Consider the following 24,767-nt stretch of genomic DNA (forward strand, 5'->3'; position numbering starts at 1 on the left):
ACGTGCTGTCAACACCCTCAATAGCTGTTGACCGGGGTAGGCAGGAGAGCAGTTCTCTTGAAAATGGCAGAACTCTAAATTTAGCTGTACTATCTTTCATGAGTTTTGTCGTCTTTTTTCCATCGTTTTGGTGCAGCCTTCTCCATAAGTATAGGCTGAAGATCCAGTTTTCTATGCAACCCTTAAATGCTGGAAGGGAAGAGCTGAACCATGCTGGCCACGTTCCAGCCTGTTGCTCTCTTTTGGTAGGCTCAACCGAACTGCCTTTGGGATCAGCTACGTTTGCTAAAGGTTAATTTCTCTTATGTGTGTTATCAGTTTTGTCTTTGCATGGATCCCATTCTTTGCGAATTAGATCAGATTTCTGTGGAGACTACATCAGCCTGTAATCCAGCTGGTGCCTGTGAAGCCACCTTTTGACAGCTTCCGTTTCTTGTTTGTTGTGTAAAATGCACGCTGTGTGTTGACCAAAGTTGTCCTTGCACTTAGTGCCAACTTCAGTATACTGGGAATAGCTGGGTACAGATAGACCATCCCGAAAGGTCTATCGGATACCTTTGTGGAGATGGGACATCAATCCTTTAAGTCTATGATCAGAGACTTAGGGTGAGGGTGCAAGAATTTTTCGGTCTTTGGTGCTACTTCTAATTTTCTTCGTGAGATTTAGTGCGCCAAACACCCAGGTCTCAGAAGAGTAGACTACTTACCCTGTCTCATTACTGTCATTGAGGACCAGCTTATACTCATCCATTCATACCTGAATTGCATTTTCAGCAATCTGCATACAGATATCGTTAGGTTCATTTCAGATATAGAGTCAATGCATGCACGTAGGAGCATGAATTTGCCTATGTGGATGCTGTAATTATTAAAATGTGAGTTCTTGTGGTTGACTGTCAGTACCAGGAGCCAGAAGAATATGAAACAGTTAAAATTTCCTTGGTTAGAGATGGAGGGGGTGTAGTTGTCTAGTGGCTGTTCCTTTGGGACAAGCTGCTGCAGAGAGGACTCTGCTGGCGGGTTGGAAACAGCAGGCCTTGCTTGGTGTCTGGGGATTTGGAAGATGGATGTGTGTTATGACGTGACTGGGATAACAGACTTGGTGGGATAGCTTGAATGATGGGAGCACTGTCATGGATGGGTACAAACTGTTCAGGAAGGACAGGCAGGGGAGAAGAGGAGCAGGAGTTGTGCTGTATGTAAAAGAGCCATATGATGGCTTAGAGCTCCAGTATGAAACTTGAGATTAACCTTAGGCTTGTTGAAAGTATGTGGGTTGAGGGGAGAGCAACAAGGATGATGTTGTGGTGGGTGTGTGCTATAGATCACAAGACCAGGAGGATGAATTAGGTGAGGCTTTCTTCAGACAATTACCAGAAGTTTCCTGATCACAGGCCCTTGTTCTCATGGGGGACTTTAGTCACCCTGACATCTGCTGGGAGGGCAATACAGCAGTGTGCAGGCAATCCAGGAAGTTTTTGGAGAGCTGTGGAGACGACTGCCTGGTGTAAGTGTTGGAGAGACCAATTGGGGGCCATGCTCTTCTTGACCTACTGCTCACAAACAGGGACAAATTGGTGGGGGATGTAGAAGTGGATGGCAAATTGTGCAGCAGTGTCCATGAGATGATTGAGTTCAGGATCCTGATAAAAGGAAGAAAGGAGAGCAGCAGAGTATGGTCCCTGGACTTCAGAAAAGCAGGCTTTGACTCCCTCAAGGACCTGATGGGCAGGATCCAGGATCCACACTGCAGTCCTTGGAAAAATCATGGAGCAGGTCCTCAAAGAATCCATTGGAGGAGAAGAAGGTGATTGGGAACAATCAGCATGGATTCACCAAGGGCAAGTCATGCCGGATCAATCTAATTACCTTCTATGACGAGGTGACTGGTTTTACGGGTGCGGGGAAAGCAGTTGGACGTAATATACCTTGACTTTGGCAAGGCTTTTGATACCATCGTCCACAGCATTCTTGCAAGCAAGCTGAGGAAGTATGGATTGAATGAATGGACTGTAAGGTGGATAGAAAACTGGCTGGATTGTTGGACTCAACAGATTCAATGTCTAGCTGGCAGCTGGTATCAAGTGGAGTGCCCCAGGAGCCGGGAGCTGGTTTTGTTCAATATCTTCATTAACAATCTGGAAGAAAGGATGGATTGCACCCTTAACAAGTTTGTGGGTGACACCAAGCTGTGGGGCGTAGTAGATATGTTGAAGGTTAAGGCTCGGTTTCAGAGTGACCTTGACAAATTGGAGGATTGGGCCCAAAGAAATCTCATGAAGTTCAGTGAGGACAAGTGCAAAGTCCTGCACTTGAGATGGAAGAATTCCCTGCGTTGCTACAGCCTGTGGACTGACTGGGTAAGCAGTAGCTCTGCAGAAGAGGACCTGAGGGTTACAGTGGACAGTAGGCTGGATATGAGTCAGCAGTGTGCCCTTGTTGCCAAGAAGGCTAATGGCATACTGAGCTGTGTTAGTAGGACCGTTGCCAGCAGATTGAGGGAAGTAATTATTCTGCACTGGTGAGGCTATATCTGGAGTACTCTGTCCAGTTTTGGGCCCCCCACTATAGAAAGGATGTAGATAAGTTGGAGAGAGTCTAGTGGAGAGCAACGAAAATGGTTTGAGGGCTGGGGCACATGACTTGTGAGGAGAGGCTGAGGGGACTGATTTTATTTAGTTTAGAGAAGAGATGACTGGGAGGGGATTTAATAGCAGCCTTTAACTACCTCAAATGGGGTTTGAAAGAGAATGGAGCCGGCCTGTTCTCAGTGGTGACAGATGACAGAACAAGGAGCAACGGTCTCAAGTTGCAGTAAGGGAGGTTTAGGTTGGATATTGGGGGGAAAAGTGCCTCACTAGGAGTGTGGTGAAGTACTGGAATGGGTTACCTAGAGAGGTGGTGGGATCTCCATCCATGGGGATTTTTAAGGCCAGGTTTGACAAAGCCCTGGCTGGAATGATCTAGTTGGGGCTGGTCCTGCTTTGAGCCAGGGGGGTGGAATAGATCAGTGCTTCTCAGTGGGGTTTTGGTTTTTGTTGTTGTTGTTTTGGTACCAGGACCCATTTGTAAACATTGATGGCCAGTATGACGCAGTGCCCCTAACTCCAGACCTAATGCTCCCTGCCCCCAGTGTGCGGGGTGGGGAGTGTGTGGGGAGCAAGGGGGGTGCAAAGCAGCCCCTTGCAGGCTGGAACTCGGCCAGCCTGCAAGAGAAAAGCCATAATTTCCCACATTTTTCTCCTTTAAAGGAGAATCTATTTTTAACATTTGTTTGTGACCCTTTTATATATTCTTGCAATCCATGGGTTTAGAAATGCTGAACTAAATGACCTTCTGAGGTCCCTTCCAACCCTAATTTTCTGTGATTCTGCGTGTGCAGGACCATTCATTGTCTTAAAATCCCTTTTCTCCATTGTGCTTTGTTCTCACTATTCAGGTTAAGCAGTACTCTGGCTTGAGGAAATTGTTTGGTTACTGGAAGTACTATTGTCACAGAAAGGTGGAGTCAAATGAATATGCTGGTAGGAGGCAATCTCTGCTAATGCTGCGTAGGACTGGTCAGTAGCGCTCTCACTCACTGTTGTCAGGATAAAAAATGGCGATCTCACAAACTCAGGACTGCAAAGAATAGACATTAAGTTAGGCTTTAAATAGAGCCATGTTTTGCCCACCTTCTGTTTTCTGGCAGATCTGCCCTCATCCATTGTCCTCTTGAAACACCCTGTGACAACACATCTGATCTGCTAATGACTCCCTTCTCCTCAGTCCCCAGTGACTTAGTCCTTAATTTCTTTCTTCCTTAGGCTTCCAGACACTTCTGCAATTCTCTGTTCTACCCAGCCTCGCGGCCTTCACAAGAACTTGGCTGTTCTGATCTGTTTCTTTAGCACACTAGATTAGTTCAGATTTTACTTTTACATATTGAAAGTGAAGCCTAATGCTTTTAGCATCCTGATTTCTAATACATTCCACATCCACAGCATTTCTAAGTACCCATGTGAAAGTTTAAAAGTGAAAGTGGAAAAATCTAATGGATGATTTTTTTTCCTCCTCCTGTGGAGTGGGAGATCCTCTTTTTACTTCCCATCCCTGTGCAGCTATTCATATGTGTTTATAGATAGCCCTACTGTTGGGTGGGTTATGCATTTTTTTTATGGTATGCTCACTGCTTTGTATTTAGCTTCTAGGGTTCCTTTCCAAGAACGGGAAGCTAGAGTTTAAGTTGACTCTGTGTTAGTTGAGATTTGGTATTTGTGGTCTCCTCTCCGTCTGAACTCCCAGGTTAGATTGGTGCCTCTTGCTGTTTGCCAGCAATAAACTCTGTGCTCTGGCCTGTACTGTTCCTGTGTGACATTTTTTTTCTTTCTGTAGGTACTCAAGCACACAACTGCTATAAACTGGTGCATCTGTGAGATCCCCTCCACAGCCAGTCAGCAAACACTGGGGAGCTATTTCTGAGCCACCTTTTTCATATACCCTGAAGAACACACTGCTGTATGCTCATATGCTGGCCAGCACTATTCAGTGGTTGCTTGCGTGGGGCACTTCTCACTTATCTGCCTGGTGCTGCAGTAGTGTTTTTTATCAGGATGAATTTTGTTCTGTTGCACTGTGATGGGGCACGTGGCATGCCTGTCACTTTTTTTAAAGAGGAGAGAGGCTGAGGGAGAAGCAGCCTGCAAGTGTGTGGCAGGGGCCAATTAAGGAGACACCTGACCAGAAGGGGGTTAAATTTGAGGGACATAAGCCCAGGGCCTGAGCTAGTCAGGGGTCTAGCCCTGGTGACCAGAGAGGAGCTTCTGGCAGCAGAGCTGCACCAGGTTTCCTACCTGAATAGCTGAGTTGGGGTAAGCAACTCTGCAAGCCTGGAATGGAGAGGCCTGGGAACAAGGGTGGGTGAGCTTATAGCCCAGAGCTGGGTGAGAGAGCAGAGAGACTGAAGGTCTCACTGGCCCAGGAGCAGGTACAGAGCCCAGAGAGAGGCTGAAGGTCCGGGACCACAGCTGGAGAGGGCTGGGGCCAGGGAGCCCGGAGATCTCAACTGACCTAGGAGTGGGGCCAAGGTCTAGGGGAGACCAAAGGTCAGGGACCACAGCTGGAGACCAAGGGGGCCAAGGAGCCTGTAGCCCAAGAGAGGCAAGGACTGGGGCCGGGAGCCCAAGGCCCAGGAAGGGCACATTTTAGCATAGTATCTGCGAGGCATTGGAGTGGGTATTTGGGAGGATGGAGCCCTCAGGTGCCTTAGGGCCTCACCTAAAAGCTGCACCTTAAAGCGACAGGTGCCTTAGGGCCTCACAGGTGGTTAGGAGGACCCACTCTACCCAAAAGGTAGACCAGAGCAGGGTCTGGGAGGGACCTGCTGGCAGATAGAAGAACTGGGGCTTGCTCAGGCACCCTTAGGCAGCCTCCATAATGTAATTACGTAAAAGGCATGGTGGGCAAGTAAGAAGGGGGAGGGCACCCAGGAGCTGGAGCTGGGCAGGCACTGCATGGCCACCACGGGGCGTCCTGGCTGTCCTGGAACACAAACCTTGTTACATGCACTAAGAAAGAGTTAGTGCATCTCTCTCAGCTCCCAGCTGTTGCTATGGGCTAAAAATATGACAACAGGATTATGCTGGAGGTGCAAAAGGGGGCAAAGCAGACCAGTTGATGTGTTCTACAGAGAATTTGTATCATCCATGGTTCAGATTGTGGAGGAAAGAGCATGCTCTTCTGTTCCCTATACTGTTACTGTAGCTGAGCACAGATGGTCTAAAATGACCATCTGCATTACCTACTTAACTCTGGGAAGGCCACAGTACAGAGGGCAGCTTTGAGGAATCGGGTCGTGTGTGGAAGGGGAAACACCATAACCACTAAGGTTGTTTTCCTAATTGCTGGGGATGACTGCTTTTTTTGGTAAGGGGTAGTACCTTGGCAGGTGTATAGTTAACCTCCCACTTTCACTTCCAGTGGGAAGATCTTGGCTTTACACCCATTTTTTGGAAATGGGAGACTGCTCCCTAGCTTGCTTCTGTTGCCATACAGCTGAGGCCAAGTGAAACTTGGGGACATCTGAACCCCAAGGCTTCAGGCTGGGGCCTACATGTAGGATACCTGCCAAAGGATTTGAAAGCATCTAAAGCCCCAGGTGGGGGTGGAAGATGTTTGCTGGTAGTAGGGCCACATACGGTTTTTGAATGACTCACAGATTTGGAATAATTGATTTGACTAATTTTCCTTTAAAAAAAACAAAAAAATGTGTGACTGTAGGTGAGGTCTGTCTGGAATCTCAGAGTAACAAAGTGTTCAACTGACTGTTGGGGGACGTTTCCACCACCCGAATAAATATCACCATTTCAGCAGCAGCCTGTGAGAGTGCAGCTGTGCTATAGCTAAGCTGTGAATAGATTCTGAGCACTGCTTTTACCACTGTCACGAGACGTGGAGCAACGATGCGATGGTGAGATCATCTGAACCCTGACTGCTGGCAGTTGCTGCTAGCGGATGCTGATTTTTGCATTTGAAGAGATGCCTCCTTGCCCATGCAGAACTGGGGAGATGGGGAGGGATGGAATAGCATCACCTTCACTCACGTTCCCGAAGGCCGAGGAAAGCCTGTCTCCAAAAGGACGCTGTCAGTTCTGTAATGGGTGCACTGCAGTAAACACATGTCATATGCATGTGCACTCCGCATGGCTGCCGTCCATCTTCTGTTCATTCGGAGCATCAGGCTATTTGTCTTGAAGACTGCTTCTCTGAAAGGTGTGATTATTCTAGACTGCTGCGTAAGTTTTTCTGTTTGGCTGCACTTAAATAGCCCAGGCGCTGAGGGGATGACACTTGTGGAAGACATCAAGATGGAGGGAGGAACACGGCATTTGTTATGGCAGTGGGAAAGCAGGGAGTAATGAGGGAGAGGACTGTTGAAGAAAAAGGTGATAATAACAGAGCAGTGTGTAGATTGAGGTTCTCTGAGAAATGCCAAGACTTTCAACCTGCTGAGTTGCCCACCTCTGACAGGGGCACAGCCTAATTCTTGATTATTATTTTTTTTGGTACTTCAGCAACTCAGTACTTCAAGAGGGTCTCACTATTTCTTAGGACAAATGTCTTGGGATTAATGTTGCCCAAGATGTCAGAAATGAACTCTGTAGTTACTTTGTCTCTATTCCTTTGGAAGCAAGTATGATCTCCTCCTCCTCCTCCTCCTCGTGTTGGACTGAAGCATGGCACTGCTAGGTGTCCAGAGGTGCAGAATATGGAGCCTAAATCCCTACTGGCCCCTCATTCCTTATCAGAGCATTTGCTTTCTTGTGTTGAGGGTGAGGGGAGAGGGAAGCCTGCAGACTTGCTCTGGGGAGAAGCTTCCTGTTGGTTGTTTTGTGGGCAGAGCAGTGGAGACCACTTTTACTGACACCTTTGTACTTCCCTTTCCACCTGGTGAAGAAGAAAATGCCAATATTTCCTGTAATATCCAAGTGCCCCATTTAAATGCAACTAGCTCATGAAATGAATTTTGCCTTGGTAAAGGATTCTGCTTGTGAGTGAGACGCCCCGTTTTACAAGATGGAGCATATCGGAAGTCACTCCTTCTCTGTTGTATTGCAGTAGCCTGCCCAGCAAGTACACGGGTTAAGTGATTCTTCCTGTGTCTCTTGGTGGCTGCCCTGTCTTGCCAGGCCAGTCGTGGGGCACTGCATCTCTCTAATGCAGTGTATTTTAACTGATTAGACCAGAAGCTTGCAATTAATCTCTTTCCTATTACTGCTTTCTTTTGGAAAGAAAATCTGTATAAATGCCTTCTTTGGATAAGGTCTCAATCAATACTGCACTAAAATCTCAGTCTGATTCCATCCACGTTAAGTAAAAGAAAGTGCCTTATTGATTTATTTTTCCTTTGGACCACAGCCTGCATTATGATGATTTAGTCTTAAAGCTGGGAGTCCCACTCCTGAGCTAGCACCCTGTACTGAAACTGCTAGTGGGTGCCCAAATAGGGAACATGTATGTGCTCTGCCAGAGTCGTTGCGTGCACGTCCCCCATCTGAGGGTGTATTAGGGAATTTAGCTCATGGTTACTGTAGTTGGCCTTTCTTTTTTCTCTCCACTAGACTTCATTTCCTATTGGGAAAGCACTGCCTTTCCCTGCCTGCACAGCTGGGTTTTGTATGTGCAGTTAATACCTGGTGTTAGGTGTTTTTAATTCCATTTAATCTTTCAGGTGTGTGTAGGGCTCCATCAGTTGTTGGGCACACCGTTGCCTGCCTAACTGGAGTAGTTCAATTTTGTGTGCATCTTGTCTTTTTCCATCTGCTGACACTCCATCTCCAGATACCCCTATTTGCCCTCCTATCCCACTATTTCAGTATCACATAGCTTTGCAATAGAAACTAAACAATGGATAGGGCTAGACCTTCTTTTATCCTCAGAGGTGTACATGAATGTATAGATTAGCTTGTAATGAAGCACTCCTGCTTGGGGACATGAGCAGGGGGATAATAATAGTCTAGCCATGTACCTGTAAAAGCACCACTCTCTACTCCCTTGGCTCTGAGACCTAGACTTGTAGATTCAAGGATTCCCATCTGCTAGGTAAACATCTGTATTGCCCACCGCAAAAAGGTGGAAGAGTTGTCCATTGCTAGCTTGAGCTATAAATACATAAGCAAGGTAACAGTGCTATCCATGAGCTCTGCCTTGCAATCAGGCAAATCATCCCTAGGGTGGTGGCTGTAGGCTGGCAGTTGTCTTCTACAGCAACAGCTACTATGTTCAGCAACTATTTAAATACAGCAGAGAAAGCCAAGAGCAAGTGAAAGCAGATTAGATCTTTTAAGTACACACACTGCTCTGAAAGGTCTGCGAGTTGCCTGCTGTTTAAATTGCAATGCAAAAAGAAAGGACAGATAAGACACTTGGCAAATCTAACTATGAATTCTACCCTTACAGAATGTGCAGGCCTTTGAATGCAGATTTTTTTTTTTTTTGTCTTGTTCTCTCTAAATGGAGCCTTGCCTTTCAGTGTCAGTTTGATTAACCTCAGGAAATGTGCAAATCCGCCATTCCTGGCTAGTCTCAAATAATCATGTGTACGGTGGTTGCCTCATAAATTATCAAGTGTATTATGCTGGGGCCAGCTGAGACTAATGGCCCCTTTTGTGCTGATATCTGTAAAAGCATAGAGCGGGAACACACAAGCACAACTTGCTGTGAAATGAGAGATCGGGGATTCACAGAGTGCTTGCTACTCCATGATACTTGCCTGTGTGCACACACTTGCCCCCAGGTAGATGATGCCACAGATTAGTTTTCTTGGTCCCCTTCACTTAGGGCCAAGCTACCATGGTTAGCTGTCTTCATTAGTGGTGGTGTAAGGGTGCACAGAGGTCTTACCATGGCACAGCACTATCCTCTTTTGCCTCACGGTAATTTTTTTGTGCATCCTTGCTCTAAGAGTCAGCTCCTAGCCCTGAAAAGCTTCCAGTTTAAACAGAGCAACCAGACAAAGGGTGGTATCTGATAAGCAGAGTGAATAATGTGAGAGAGCACAGATGTCACGTAAAGTCCATGTGTATTATTTTGTGCAACTCCTTTGGAATAGGTTACGCAAGGAGAGGATGAACCAGATGGGAAAATGAAGGAAGGGATTGGAGCAGACAGAAAAAGGCATGGTCCCTCCCTTGGAGAGCTCCCAGCTTGAGTAAAGCACCGAGGGTTAGGGAGGGATGCACTTCATGAAAGGCCTCAAAACTTTTTGGTGGACAGTTTCGGGTGAAGTTTCATGAATTGCAGAGAGCATGTCATTAGGCCAGGGGTAGGCAAAATATGGCCCGTGGGCTGGATCTGGCTCTCCAGGCAGTCTTCACCTGGCCTGTGGGTGCCCACCAATTGTACCTTGCACAGCCCGCACACCTTACTCTCACCCTTTGTGCAGGAGGGCCTGACCCAGCCAGCACACACAGCAGGGCTGCTGCTTCAGCTGTTGGGAGACCTGCTTGACTTCCCCAGCCTCCAGTGGCTCCTTCTCCTGCCCCTGCTGAAGCGTTTGCTCCAGGCAGCAGGCAGGAAAGCGGTGGTGGGGGTGGGGTGAAGGCTGGGGCTGGCGGGAGCCTGGAGCCCGCATTCCGGGGGGGTGGCAGGAGTGCAAAGCTTGGGTGGGGAGGATGTGGGGTGGGGGTGTGGGGACTCCCTCCCACAATCCTCCTCCCCCCCATGGCACAGCCTGTGTTGTCAGCAGCAGCAGACAGCGGGCGCTTGGGGTATTTGTGGCTTGTGCAGGGGACATCGCCTAGCAGTGGACAGCTCCAGCCAGTTCCGGGAGTTGCACATGGCAGCAAGGAGTGGAGTCAGGCCAGCCCACCACTATTGCGTGAGGCTCCCTGTAGGGCATGTGCAGCTTCTGGCACTTGCGCGCCACTGGGGGAAATCCTTTGTGATGGAGCCAGCTGCCTTCCCTGCTGCCATGTGCAGTTTGAGCCTCCACTGGAAGTAGCAGGTAGCCTTGTCCCATTCTTCCTGACAGAGTCCTAGCAGCTGCATGTGGCAGCAGAGAGTGGGGAAGGCAGCTGGCTCCATCACACAGGGCTTCTCCCAGTGGCATGCAAGTGCTGGGAGCTGCATGGATGCTGCGGGGAGCCCTGCATGATAGAGGCAGACTGGCCTGGCTTTGCTCCTTGCCACCACGTGCAGGTCCCAGAACTGGCTGGAGCCATGCACCGCCAGGTGGCAGTGCTTGCGGTGGCCATGAGCACTCCGAGGGGCTGCTGCTGCTGCCACCGGCAGCAGGGACTGTGTGCCAGTGGGGGGGGTCCCCATTCCTCCTGCCCCCACAACCCTCCACATATACATGCCCCCAAACATACCCTACACCCCCCTAACCACATCCCACACACTCCCTCAGTATACGAGAGCAAGGCTTCTTATTTTTGCGCTGTTATGCAGTCCTCTCTATATATACTATGCAAGCACATATCATGGTAAAAATGTGTTTTTAAATTAAAATAAAAATATGTTACAGTAGATGTTTGACTTTTAATATATGACTTTATTTTCCTGGTTCCAAGATGACCCTCCCCACTCTGCCCCCCACCAAGGAGTATATCTAGGGGCAAGGGGAGGGACTTCCGGTGGCAGAAGTTAGAGGTTAGGGATAGGACTTTTGGTCCCAAGATGGTGACTGGGGGGGTGGGCTACCCTTGCGGCCCTTGACAGTCCACCAAAACTCATTAAGTTGCTCTCCACCTGAAATAATTGCCCATGCCTGCATTAGGCTCTTGGACCCCTCTGGCAGAGTTGTAGGGCTTTGGCAAGAGTTGCATCAATCTTTCAAATGGTAGGGTGTTTGGAAGCAGTTCAGGGACTTTGCAAGTGGAGGGCCTAAAACATGAGCAAGCGGGGCTGTTTGTAGCTTTCCAAGGACCTCCTCCAGTCGCTTGGAAGGAGGCACTGAAGATTTCTTTACTGTTTCTTTTTTCCTTTCCCTAGAGGAAATGCACAACTTGCCTTGATCTCCTCCCCACCCCATCTTCTCAGAAAATGAAATGCATTCTGTGAAATGCCTTCCCTCCCCAGTGCTCCTTTTAAGTAGATTTCAGTGAGCCCTGCTTTGGTGTCGTAATTAGATCTTTCGTTATAGGTGGAAACGGGGCCGTTTCGAAGGCTTCCTTCCCGAGTTGCTTTCTGTGCTGAGTGGTGGTTCAGCCCCCGATCTGGTATTCTAGGGATTTGATGGTTTTATTTGAACAGAATTTGAATTTTCCCCCCTGCTGTTTTCTCCTTATCTCTTGTCTTCCAAGAAAACTAAATTTCTTCTGTTTGAAAAATGCAGTGTTTTTCAGAGAGGGACTTTGATTCACTGCCTTGTTGTGGAGTTTTTCAGTGTTGTCTGCAGGTTGCTGCAAATATACGTTTGGCTTAGTAATTAATCGGTGTATAAATAATACATAGTGTGTTATCAGAAAACTGCACAGCAGGGCTGTGGAGGCAGCATGTTTGGCCCCTGTGGGGAGGGGGTTGCCGTATGCTGCATGGCAGTAACCCCCAAGGCCAATTAAGGTGCATCTTTGATGAGCTTCCAAGTGTTCTGTGGCCAGATAAATGGTTGTTACCATGCAGGGAAGGGACAAAGCAAAAAAAAAAAAATAAATAAATGAAGGAGACCTTCAGCATTTAGGCAGCTGCAGCCAGTGCCTGATTCCAGATCCCTGCAACCGTCATTTGCACAGAACTGAGAGTGCAGTGGTGTTTAATGGTCAGCACAGCAAATTAGCAGTCAGGGCTCCTGGGCACTGTTCATAATTCTGCTGGTGACACGCTGTGATCTTGGACAGATGACTGGCCAGTGCAAGGTCTGTCCTGGACCTGGGCTTGGCTGTATAGAAATACGAGCCCTATCATTGCTAAAGTGTTTAGATCTTCAGAAGAAAGATGCTCTCAGAAGCCTTGTTTACTGGCACAACTTTCCCTGTGTTTTTTTGCTGCCATCTACCTCAGCCCTTCTTGTACAGGCCTTATGGCTGGTGTGCAGCTCATCTTGTGTGGCTAAGGCCCCTGACACACGTTATACTTAAGACTTGATTAACCAGTTAATCGCATCCTGAGTTGTTATCCAATTGCTCGTTAATAGAAATCCATGATGTGATTAAAGCTAGGAATAAACCACTAAGTTATTCCACAAAAAACACGTAATAACTTTTGTGCTGGTTCTTATTGTGCTGTTAATAGAATGTGTGTCCAGGCTGGGACTCCCACCCTCAGGGTGCATCCCTGTGGCTTGGAGTCCCGTCAGCTGATGGAGCTTACAGCCTCAGGAGTTTGCTACTTAACACTGCAGGGAGAGTCTGGATCGTAATCCTAGGTTCCCCCTGCACTGGCAGTAAGGTGTGATGGTGGATCCCACAATCGCACCTCTGGCCATGCACATGTGGAATGGCAGGAAGCTTGATTGGGCGGATCATATGTAAGAGCCCATCTCACCTTTACTTGCATGTCTGTCAGGGGCCTAAGGTTAGTATCTCCTACTGTAGGTGGGGGAATCTGACCTAGGATTTGAAAGCTATGTAGACGGGGCTAGATGCAAAAGCACTTAAAATGGAAGTACCACGACATGTCCAAGGAAGGCTGAGGCATAATTCTGGGCTGAGAAAAGTGCTTCAGCTGTGTGAGGTTTTGGACACTGTGGGTGTGTCTACACAAGACACTACTGCACATGTACTTAGGGCTTGTATAATCAAGTATGAAATAAATGTGCAGTAATGCTGGCAAACACTTCTTAAGTGATGCAACTGTGCAGTAGCCTAATATTACTGCGCAGTAGTGTATTAATACTGTTGATGCTGTGACACGCTACTGCACAGTATTATTCAGCTACTGCACGGTTGGAGTCTTGTGTAGATGCACCCTGTGTGAATGAACTGGATGAAGTTTGGTGCTTAGCGTCTTGAAAAGCTAGTGTTAGTTTCTTCAATAAATGTTTTAAACTGGCTGTTAGGTAGGCTTGTAATTCCAAGGGCAAGCAATACACGGAGGGATGGCGGGGGAGGGAGATTGGAAAACCTGCTTCAAGCACCAAAATTAATATAAAACTAACAAACAAGTGAGCAAACATGCAAACATTGTAGCCAGTTGCCACACAAGGGCCTTTGGATCTTGACATGGCCTCCAGAGCCTTGCTGTGTGTATTACTCTGGAGCTGGGTGAGGGCAGCAGGAGGAAGGGAGCCTGGAACAAAGCAGGTTTTGCAGTGGAAGCTCAGAAGCTCCCTATTACAATGTGAATGTGAGTTGATCTGAAGGTGACATTGTATGATGGATCTTGCAACAAAATGTTGAAATTTCCAGACCCAAAGGCTGATGTAGGGAGCTCTAATGTACTCACTGGTTCTTCCAAACATATTTTTTTTTTTCTTGAAGATGAATCTTGAAAAGATGCAAGCTATTTTGAGTACATTGTTTCCTTTTTTCTTTTTAAAGAGATCTGTTTGAGAAACTACCAAGTTTATATATAACTTGGTGGTTTTTCAAAATTGTGAGAGACAGACAGACAGAGACTTAATTTTAATGAATAAAGAATAGCTCGGGACAGTGCAAACAAGCTGTAGACCTGAGTGAGCACTTAGAACCTTAGTTCTTGTTTCCATTGGTCGTCGGATATCTCTGTTGTCTTACTCTTATCACCTGCTGTAAATTGCAAATCGAAAGCATCTGAAAATGAAGTGGCATGGTAATATGTATCACCACACTGTGTCCTGCAGGTCCTGGAACAAGATGTGGTTCTGCAGTCTATTGATCGAGCCATTGAGGCTATACACAATGCAGCTATGAAGAATGGGGGCAAGTACAACTTGGAGCAGAGGGATGTCCTCCAGTAAGTATAGCAGATAGCTGGGGCAGATGGGGGAAGCAGTGGGCTGTGTTGGTCTGGAAGAGGTGGGGGACATGACTTTAGCAGTACAGGCACAACATGAGTTTGGTTGCTCCTGTATAGGCTGTGGTTAAGAAGGGGTTGCTGGGCTGTTGGCTGGCAGCTGCCAGTTAGGGCCCCAGCATTGCAAAGAAAGCTCTGGGATGCTGAGGGCTATCCCTCCATTCCTCAGGGAATGGAGCCAGGTGAGCAGTTGAGCCCCCAGCCTCCTCCTACATCCCCTTCTCCCAGTCACCAGCCATAAGCCCCCATTGCCCGTTGCAGAACAGCCCCAACTCCCTGGACAGCTGTTTGCCAATCTAAACTTACCTCAGTGAATTGGGGTGTTGCCTCATATCCAAGGTTCCTTGCTAGCTCCTTCTGCAGATGGGTGAAGAGGAGATGCTCTGTCCTTGTTGCTCAGGCCAGGTGAGAGCGCTTGCTTTTTGTCTATTCACATTTCCTATCTATCAAGTGCAGATCTGTGCCCTCCTCCCTGCCTGGACTCCCAGATCACTTGGCTTTTCTCATTAAAGCTGCACCTGGTTAGACAAATGAACCAGAAGGAATCCCTCTTGCCTGATGAGTGAAGTAGTGGAAGGATCTTTATGCTTCATTTGGGTGACATTTAGCTGTGCTTCTTCCCAGTTGAGGAGTCCTCATTTCCTGATTGTAGCTTGGTCTTTTTGCCCTGTGAGGCTGCAGTCCAGGCCCTGGCAATGAAACACTTAAGATGCATCTTAAAGGCCAGCTCATACAGTGTCATAACAGTGGTACAGAGCAGTTTCAAGACTGAATTTGTGCAATATATCTTCTATGGGGAAACTGCAGATAGTAGAATGTTTTTAAATCCCCTGCCCTAGAATAGAAGGGCACTGAATGGTAGTGGCCTCTGAATTTTACACACAACTCGGGGTTGGCTGCTCCTCTCATTGGGAAGGTTGAGTTGTGTGTAAGGCTCCAGATGCAGAAGAGACTAACTTCTTCATATTGGGGTGTATATACGTTGACAAGTATGCCTACAATTTGGGGTGGTTGTCTCTTGAGAGTGACCTCCTGGGAAACTTTTTCCATTAGAGCCCTATGGAACTGAATCCATCTCCACACCACTCACAAAAACCAAACAGATCTTTTATGCATGCAATTTTCTTATTGGGGAAGAAGATATGGGAGAATGAAGCACACCTGAGAAATGTCATCTATCTCACTTGTTGGTATCCAGAACTCGTTGCTTTTTTATGGCTTGGTTGGGTGGGGGAGAGGGACATGGAGCACTAAGTTTTTTCCCCTTTTACTGCTTCGCTGAGAATTTTCTGAGGTCTGCTACCTCTGAGAACTTCTCTCACCCTCTCCTCTGCTGTTTTTCACTATGCTGTGCCTGGTTCCCTGTGTTTGGAGACCTAGGAAAGAATATCTTGCATTTGAAAGCTTGTCTAATTGTCGCAACACTGCATAGTTGGTCCAATAAAAGATATCACCCTAAGAAATCATTACCTCTATCAACTTAAACCATTTTGGGTAGTCAGCTGAATGCTGGAGATATGGAAGTCAAAGGAGAGGGCATCCTTGTAATGCACCATTGACAAATGCTTGTTGTGAGATGTGAGTTTTGTAGATTGAGGCACATCCACTTTGCCTCGCATCAAACAGTGATGGACACAGAGGCGCCAGTGTTCTGAAGCACATAACATGATGTTTAAACCTTAGTTCTTTGAAGTGCTCTCCTTTCTGTGAACTCTGCTTTTTGTGATGACCTTTTCTTCCCCTCTGAGGAAGCTCCATTGTAGCTACTGTCCAGTACCTAAATTTAGAGCACTGTAACCTAGAATAGTGACTTCCTGTCTCCCTCTGCATCCCTAATGTTGCTGTTCCTGTTCCATCTGCCAGGAAGTTGATCCACCATCGAAAGGAGACTGTATCCCGCAAAGGCCACTCGCCAGCCAGTCAGGGCATGACTATGACCCCATCCTCTAGTGATCACCATTTAGATATGGCACGGCAGCCCAATGGGGTGTGCCGGACAGGATATGAGCGACACCACAGCCTTCCTAACACCGAGCTCCAAGAGGATGAGGAAAGTCTTTACCAGGTAACATCAGCATTAGCATCTCCTATGTGCCTGCTTCCAGAATTCCTCCTGCTGGTGTGTGGCACAAGAAAACTGCCTCCATATTCAACTAAAACTGAAGAATGATTTTTCTGCTTCTTGCCTTGAACTGTGTGGATTCATTGTGTGCCGCTAAACAGCTGCCTTGTCTCGTCCCATGGTGGCTGATACAACCCCTATGTATCGTTTAAATCTGTGAAGCACTTTGGATTCCCAGAGGATATGAGATTTTATGTAAATGCACCAGCTCTGCTCTAGTTTGTGCTACTGTCTTTTTCTTGACACCTTTTTAAAGAGCTGCTGACTCCTCAGGGAATACTTTGAAAAATATCATATTTGGAGACAGTTCTGCTTATGTCAAACTTTTTTCCTCTGCTTTTGTTTCCTTCTTGTAAAATCTGCACAAAACTAGGATCACATTTCCCCAGAAATTCAACAGCTTCAGCTGCTTGTTCCTCTGCTGAAGCTGTAAAGTGTAAAGACGCTGTGTTTGTGTGTATGTCTCTAGTAATGATGAATCTGAGGGGAAACACAGGAAATATGACTTATAAGCAGAATTCTTTTTAAACAGAGCATGTTTCAAGGTTACTGTAGGGCATCAACAAATCTTCAGAGAGGAAGGCTAAAGTAGTCTTTATAGCCCTTGTTCAGGGTCTAACCAATTACATTGTAGGGGTGCTGCTGGGAGGTTGGAGATGAAGCCAAGATGCAAGTGCAGTGAATTTCCACTCCCACAGATGTGCTGGTAGCATAGTCATATTCAGGGTGATGGCTTGGAGTCAGAAAGTAAGGAGTTGCTCAACCTGCAGGGGGCTGGACCCAGCTGCAGGTAGTCAGCAGTTAAGAGTCTGGTTGGCTGGAAGGCTGGGAGCCAGCTGCAGCTGGTGACCAGTGAATGAAGATGGAGCTACAGGGAGAGTTAAGAGCTCCAGGAACAGAGGGCAAGGGAGAGAGGAGGCTGGCATGCTGAGGGAGTAGCACAGACCCCGTGTTGCCCCTTTCTAGGTCTGAAGAATGACCATGAGTTTTGGTTTTGTTACTTGCATACTTTCTTATTTTGTTGTGTGCTTTGTTTGCCGTGGGGACAAACTTGTTCCTTGTAAAATAACCTGACTAGGCACCTGAACTCAGAACTACTTGTTTCTGGAGGAGACAGCTAGCTGCATTAGAGCAAAATGAGATGGAGACAAAACCCTCTGCAATGTTCAATCCCCATCTTTCTTTGTAAGGCTGTGCTTACCTAGTTGCAGTGAAGATTTGGAGGAAACTGAAGTCCTTGATTTTAATAAGAAGGCCCAGCTCCGACCTACATTGGGTCTCTGAGCCCACTCCAAGTTGTTGCCTTTGTAAGACTGTGCTCGCCCCTTGACCAGACTAATTTGAGTGTCACTGCTGGATGGGGATGTTCCTGAAATGCTAAAGTGCAACAGAAGCACCCTGTGTCCCCTGCTAAAAGTAGAGGCTGCCCTATTTCATTCTTAAGGCAATCACTTTCTGAAGCAGCCTAAAAAAAGACCTATTACATTGAGAGGAGTAGATTCCTGAAGGGAGATGCCATTGACCACTTGGGTATGCTGCTTTGTCTTGCTGTTTGCCCTGGTAACCTTTGAGCTCTTTGGTGACTTGCACTCAGATTTTGCTTCCCTGCTTCTCAAGGGCTGAGCTGAACAAAATGCGTGGTGGGAGAAATCCAAGCTGGACACTTACGTAATTCGTCAGTTTAAAGTGGCATGAGGGGGAAGATTCAGAGCATTTATATAACCAACACTAACGAGGAGGCTTGGAGTCGCAAAAGCTATAAAACCTGCTGCATCTCTGCATGCTTGCTAGGCTGCCTACCTGGGGATAAGCTCATTGTGCTCTTGTTCTTAGAGGCTTTTCTGTAGACCATAGAGTCCATCCCAGCAACATCTGGATTAAACAGGAGCAGGAGAGCTGAGCAAGCCAATAACAGCAGTGCTGCTTTAGTTCTATGTGCGGGCACCAGCCTTATTTCTTCCTCCAGGCTGGCCACCAAGAGATCGAGCGGGATGGTTATGCTTTCTTTCTGCCCAAGACAGTCTTGGAGCAATACTGACTTGTTTTTGTTTTTTGAGCCTCTCCCCCTTCCAGGCCTCAGCTCAGCCCTGACACCAGTGCTGTGAAGAGGAAGGTGATTGAAACCTGTTCTTGGACCTGGTTGAAGGTTCCATCTTGTGCAAGTCTCGGGATAGCCCATGCCTTGCACATCTCCTTCTCACTCATTTCTGAAAATGACCCAGACTTTAGAGCCTCTTGCCTGTCTCATGCTATCTCCAATCAACTCTGGACTTCAGCGAGAGCTAGGGAAAGCAGTTGGCCTCTTGTGGGCTAAGACTGAGTGTAGGAAGTATCTGAAGGATGCTTGCCTGTAGTTTCTGGGGCATCCAAATCCCAAGACCTCTGGGCTTGAGCCTGTACGTAGGATGCCTGCCAGTGAATATGAGAGTATCTGAAGTCTCAGGGTGAGAAGCTGGGCTGGAGGATGCTCTCTGGTTGTAGTGCCATACATGGTGTTTAGAACTGATTGAGTTCTGCCTGCTCAATCAATCCGATTTGGCTGATTTGACCTGGAACACAAAATATATTAAAAAAAAATAAAAATCTCCGTCTAGCCCTTGTCTAAGACATTTGGATCTTTTTGGTTTGTTGCCCACAGTTTTGCTAAGTGAAATCCATCTGATTCTTGACAGTTTTGCTGAAGATTGTCAGTTTCAGAGAAACTCAGTGCTGTCCGCTCAAAACTCCTCATTCTTGAAAAGCAAAGCCTTTGATGTGGCCGAGGCAGGGGCTGCCTCCCAGGTACCTTTGCACCTCATCTGCTGCACACAGCTCTGCCAGGCAGGGGTGGGGAGCAGCGAAGGAGTGCTCTGCATGCTTGAGGACCTACTGCCATCACATTTGAAAGAGCTGCATCTTAACTGAGGAATCTGGATTTCTTTTGATGAAGCAGCTTGGATTCTGCTGAGATTGATGGTTTTATTGTAGCTTCACTTTCCAGGAGAGAGTTCTGGTTGCCCCTAGCAAGTAGGTGTCCATAGCTCTGTGTATGGGTTATGTTCTGTGGTACCTGGCACCACTTTACAGCCAGTACTTCTATAATAATTAGAACTAAATATGGGACAAATTTGAAAGGGTACATGGAGCCATGGAAATATTCAGGAATGAGCCCATTCCCTGTAGGTTACCAAATAGTGTGAGGTTGCTGTTATAAGCCAGTCAGAGCTGGCTGCTAAATCCTGCTGCTTGTCTAATCATGAGTTCACTGAGCCAAGTGGCTTTGTGTCCTGTAAAGTTAGCTCCCTCACATTCTGTGAAGATAGGGCTGACTTTTTTTGTTTGTTTTTTAGCACAGCTGCAGTTATCAAAGCCAGGGAGGGCCTTCTGCCAGCCCTTTACAGAGACCTCCTCTGTTTTGCTGTGACTCTCACAGCTGTGCAGTCTCTGTGGGCCAAAGAGTAATCATTCTTGAAGGGCAAGAAAGTACATTGCTGGATTCTGGCCAGTTCAGCGTTCAGATTCTATATAGCAATTTGACTATATGTCTGTGAGGGGATGGGAATAAGCAAAGAGACTGGGCATTAAGTGAACACAGATCTCAACTTGATTCCCCAGCCTAAGGTCTATATGTGGGATCAATTTCTTGCATTCATTTACCTGACCTGTCATAGAAGTAGAAAAGCTGGGTGGTGAAGAAAAATAAAGAGTACATCACAGTATTGCCTGGATGTCAATAAATCCAGTCTCTAAACCTCTGGAAAAAGCAGTTTGTACAGTTGAATATCTCGTGGGGACTTCTATCCCTCTTGCCGTGTAAAGAGCTCAGGTGCTTCCAGTTTAGTCTGAACTGCTGTGTCATTCTGAGATGAGACGGGATATGTCTGAAGTACCCAGAACCTTGTCCATAGTATACAGTCAGTATCTTGGCTGAACCTGCCAAGGAAACAGGACCTAGTGCACAGTGCAGTGCCCAGGTGTCAGGGAACAAAGGAAACACCTCTTGGTAGGCAACTTTGACCTCCCAACAGATGCAAACCCGGCAGAATGCATAGCAATGGCCAGCTCTGGAGAAACCAACTCTTTAAGAATATGGTCTACTAGACTTTCTGAAAAGACCGTCTCTGAAGCCTGTCTGCATTTGAAGGAAGCTGATAATGCTGCTGGGAACATGGTCCACGTATCCTGTTACCAATGGAGCATGGTAGAGCCAGGTGGGGTACTCCCTGTGGGTCTCGATCATACCATTTGGGACACCATTTAGGTTCTTAACATGTCTTGTTCAAGGCTGTAGGTACAACTAATGGTTCTGAAACAAGGAAGCGAATAAAAGGAACCTCATATTTAAAAAAAAAAACGTTATTTGTGAGTGTGGGGGATGCTGGCTCCAAACCAGATTGGGCCTTGTGGGTCCAAGCTGGATGGAGGTCAGTGGCAGCTTATATAAATCTTGGAGTTTTGGTGAAATCTGCTTCCTGGAGAAAACTACTGAACTTGGCTGAGTATATTCAGCATGAGCCGTGATTTCCCAGTGGCCCACTGCATTCGTCCAAATTGTAGGTGGCAAAGGCATATTTAAGCATGGAAAGGGTCCCTGCTTTCATGTACAGGTCAGAGCCTTGGAGTGTTGGCCGTTGGAGACCTTGCTGGTTTTTCCAGTATTTCCAGGGAAGCAGCTATGTTGGGGAAGGGCCGTCTGTAGGGAGTCTAGTGCTGCACTCTAGTTGAAGCTGCTTGATAGGGAAAAGCCTCGGGCTTGTAAATTTGCACAAGAATTCTTGCCTTAGCCTTTCTCCCTGCCCAAATAGAAATTGTTGTGAAAGTATGAACTGGGTGGGAATTTACATATCTTCAGTCGTTGGCTTTGTCTGTTTTCAAGGGTATTTGTAGCTAATGCGATGGATCTCTCCAGAAGAGTGTCTAAATATGTGCTGTTTGCTGCCTCTGTGGAGCTATTGAGAGCAGTGTAAAGTCATGGCGAACGTGTGGGATTGCATCTGGAATAAGAAAGGAGTAAATGCTTGACAGGTCTGCGAGACACAAATGTTGCACGCTGCTGAACATAGCAATTAAACAAGCGCCGCTTTTCCTGTCAGTGGGAGGGGGGTTTTGGAGTTTGGCTTTGTTCTTGCGGGAAGCTGCCTATTAATATCTGTCCTCCTGAGGGATCTTTATGGAATGATGAGACGTAAGGACAAATTTACACATGTGCGCAAAGAAAGGCTTTCTAACACCGAATGTCTTTATTGTCAGCCTCCTTTGATTGCTCTAAAACGTTCCCTTCTAGATCCCACCGCAGCCGCGCCGAGCTGCTCCCGTCACACCACCACCACCAGAAAAGCGCAAGAGCACACAGACAGCAGTGCCCATTAAAAGTAAGGAGACAGACACCCTCTTTTTGGATGTTGGGCAGGAGGGGAGGGAGAGCGTGTTGTCAGCAGCTGGGACAACGGGCTAAAGTTTACCTCCTGGTTCTTAAATATAACACCCGTGGGTTGGGGACCTCTGTTTTCTCCCTACCCTGTAATTCAATATTGGTCCAGCACCAGTGGATTCTTCTCCCCATCATCTCCAATGGAGTTGAACACTTCTCAGGAGTTCAGTGTTGGCTGGAGGCAGGGTTTGCAAAAGCAGCTTTTGCAACGTTCTGCTCCGCTTGCTTCCTTGAAAGATGCCTGCAGCCACAGTGGGTTGGGGTCCTTGTGTCCAGTAGTTTTGCACAAATACCACTGAGATTGTTTTGGCCAGGTAGAATGATAAGTTGGGGTGTGGAGAGGGATGTTGTTGCATTTGGATGTGATAAATCTGGTCAGTCGCCAGGGGGAGCTCTGTATTAATGCAGTGAGGAACTGGCTTGCATTCAGTTGGAGCTTTTTGCTGGCAGTCCATCCAGCTCTTTGTTCCTCAGGTTAGAGTTTGGCAAAGCCGGTCCCTTGTCTAGCCAAAAGGCAGAAGCATGCCACCTGCAGCCCCTTGCTGTAAATCAGCTGCGTACATCCTGCAGACAGACCGACCCCATTGTGGACATGAAAACTTGCAATCTTGTCCGCAGAAGTGCTAATGGGCTGACACAAATAAATATATAGTTGACGCTGTCTGAGGACCTATTTTTAGTTGGGGTGTGAATGAGGAAAGCCATTCTGTTGTGACACTAGTTGTGTGGTGGTGCATTGCCATGATGCTCTCTTGTCCTGCCACAATTGTTCTGTGACCAAAGCCAGCCCCACCCAACCTCAGTCATGTTCTCTTCAGTGATCACGTGAGATATAGGATGGAGCTGACTGATTCTGGGCAGGTAATTGAAACATGGGACAGGCACCCAACCTGCGCCATTCCACACTAAATCACAACAGTGCAACCTCTCACTGCTGTAGTTTTCACTGCCCCTTTCATTAGGTGACATCCAGTGGAAGCTGCAGCATGTGGACTGTTATCTTTAGAAAGAGGAGGAAAGTAGAAAATGGGGGAGTGCTTTTTAGGAGATTGTATAGTTCATGTAACCCTACTTGTCTTTGACCGGAGAGCAAATGGTGCTGAAGATCCCAGTATTCTGTGTTTCAAAAGGTGGGGGGAGGCCTGACGGGGGGCTTCTCAGCCAGTGATGTGCAACTAGTGATAGGACTTGGTTGTAGAATAAGATTATTGAAGCCTCTCACAGCACAAGCATAGAAAAGGCTTTTCAATGTCCTGGTGACATAAGAGGATCTCTCTCCCTTTGCCTGGGGATAATGCTCATTGCCTGAGGAGATTTTTATTTTCTGTGGATAAACAGGTGAGCCAGTAAAGAACAGCGAGCGGTAATGTGAATGCTGGTGCAGCATACAAAATTGGAATGAATTTGCCTTGGGAATCAAGGTCATCCTGAAGGGGGACTTTCATCCTCCCACAGATTGTGAATCCCTTAATTTGGGGTTCAGAGAGGGAGTGATTGGGCTCTGTCACTCTGCCTGAATGACTGTGTCTCCCTGCCGAGCTGTGAGAGGCTGATGTGGGATACATTTCTGCAGTTCTGTTTTTTTTAAGAAATTGCAAGGCAAAGCTGTGTGAATATTGTGGCTGGTGGGGGAATAAATGTCCTGACAAGGAGGCCAATTAGATTTTGAGCTGGTTTCCTTAGAGAAATGGCGTAAGCACTATGGCTGGAGTTAGCCATATCTAAAATGGACTGTGCACCCCAAAATAAACCATAGCAAGTGATCGTGTAGTGGTAGGGCAGCCAGCAATATGTCTTTGGGGTTTAGAAGTTAATCATATAGAATGCTTAGAGGGAGAAACCATAGGTGCCTGCCAGCCAAATGCTCTGGTGCTTCTTTCTTGCTTTTGACACTACACCAACCCCACGGTCTGTTCTGCAGGAGGGAAAGAAGATGCTTGCCACAGTTTTACAGAGTTTGGTATTCGGCCATGTCAAAAGTAAACATCATGCTCAGTATGTGGGGGGAGAAAGTTACTGTCTAAATTCAGGGGAAAAGATTCCTTTCTCCTTGAGCTATTTCACCCTGTGAAGCTGTGAGCTCTTTGAAGCAAATTCATCTCGGTGGAATAGGATTTTTCCCCTTTACTAAAGAGGTGATTGCATTGGAATGCTCAAGAGAGAGCTAATACAATTTTGTTTTGAGATAAGTGAGCCAGGAAAAGGAGTTAAACTGCTTTGGTAGCATGCACAATGAGCTTCTTAATGGACTGGGCTGTGGCAATTTGTTTCTTCCTTTTTCTTTGATGCTGTTGCTAAGGCCTTTTTAATTGTTCCTTTTTTCAGATGCTGCGGAAATCACCTCTGGGTCAGTTTCTGGTGCCTCTTCTGTGAGCTCCACTTCCCTCGATAGCTTGTACACTGGTTCCACTCCCTCGGAAATGTGTCTCCCAACAGCCACTTCCAGCCCCACCAACACCCCGCCACCCGTGCCCAGCAGGAGTGCGCACACTACCATATCACGCAGCTTGGATTTTGGCTCTTCTGTCCACACACAGCATGGGACTTCAGCAAAGGATGGTATAACCAGATCTCCTCAGACCAAGAGGGCTGCCCCAGCCCCTCCAACTGAAGCAGGGCTTCAAAGGTGTCTCACTGTGGATGGGGAGAAGAATCCACAGGTCAAGAAGACCACTCCGGCTCCCCCAGCAGGCTTAGAAGCCTTCACCTCACTTTCCCTTGAAGAGAAAAAGGCAACTGCCCTGGAGTCCCTGGCCCCAGAACCCAGCAGCCTGGCTGTATCAGTGCCAAAGACGATCGGTGCTGAGCTAATCGAGCTGGTGC

At 47.2% G+C, this 24,767-nt stretch overlaps 1 protein-coding gene across 5 annotated transcripts in view; it reads left to right on the forward strand.

Moving 5' to 3' along the window:
* LOC102370824 (NCK-interacting protein with SH3 domain-like) overlaps window positions 1–24,767 on the forward strand; it is a 69,933-nt gene that overhangs the window by 28,474 nt on the left and 16,692 nt on the right. For 4 of the 5 annotated variants that reach the window (XR_003096244.1, XM_006033698.3, XM_025215574.1 and 1 more), the window contains exons 2-5: window positions 14,240–14,352; window positions 16,276–16,477; window positions 21,798–21,885; window positions 24,270–24,767. The exon at window positions 24,270–24,767 is cut by the window's right edge and continues 131 nt beyond it. Coding sequence is in view for 4 of the 5 variants with exons in the window: in XM_006033698.3 (XP_006033760.2) it covers window positions 14,240–14,352; window positions 16,276–16,477; window positions 21,798–21,885; window positions 24,270–24,767 (901 nt within the window). In the remaining variant the exon portion in view is untranslated. The remainder of the gene's footprint in view (window positions 1–14,239; window positions 14,353–16,275; window positions 16,478–21,797; window positions 21,886–24,269) is intronic. The other variant, XM_025215575.1, reaches the window with a different exon arrangement.

Source organism: Alligator sinensis, unplaced genomic scaffold, assembly GCF_000455745.1.
Source record: "Alligator sinensis unplaced genomic scaffold, ASM45574v1 scaffold1273_1, whole genome shotgun sequence".
In the NCBI taxonomy this organism is placed as follows: Eukaryota; Metazoa; Chordata; order Crocodylia; family Alligatoridae; genus Alligator; species Alligator sinensis.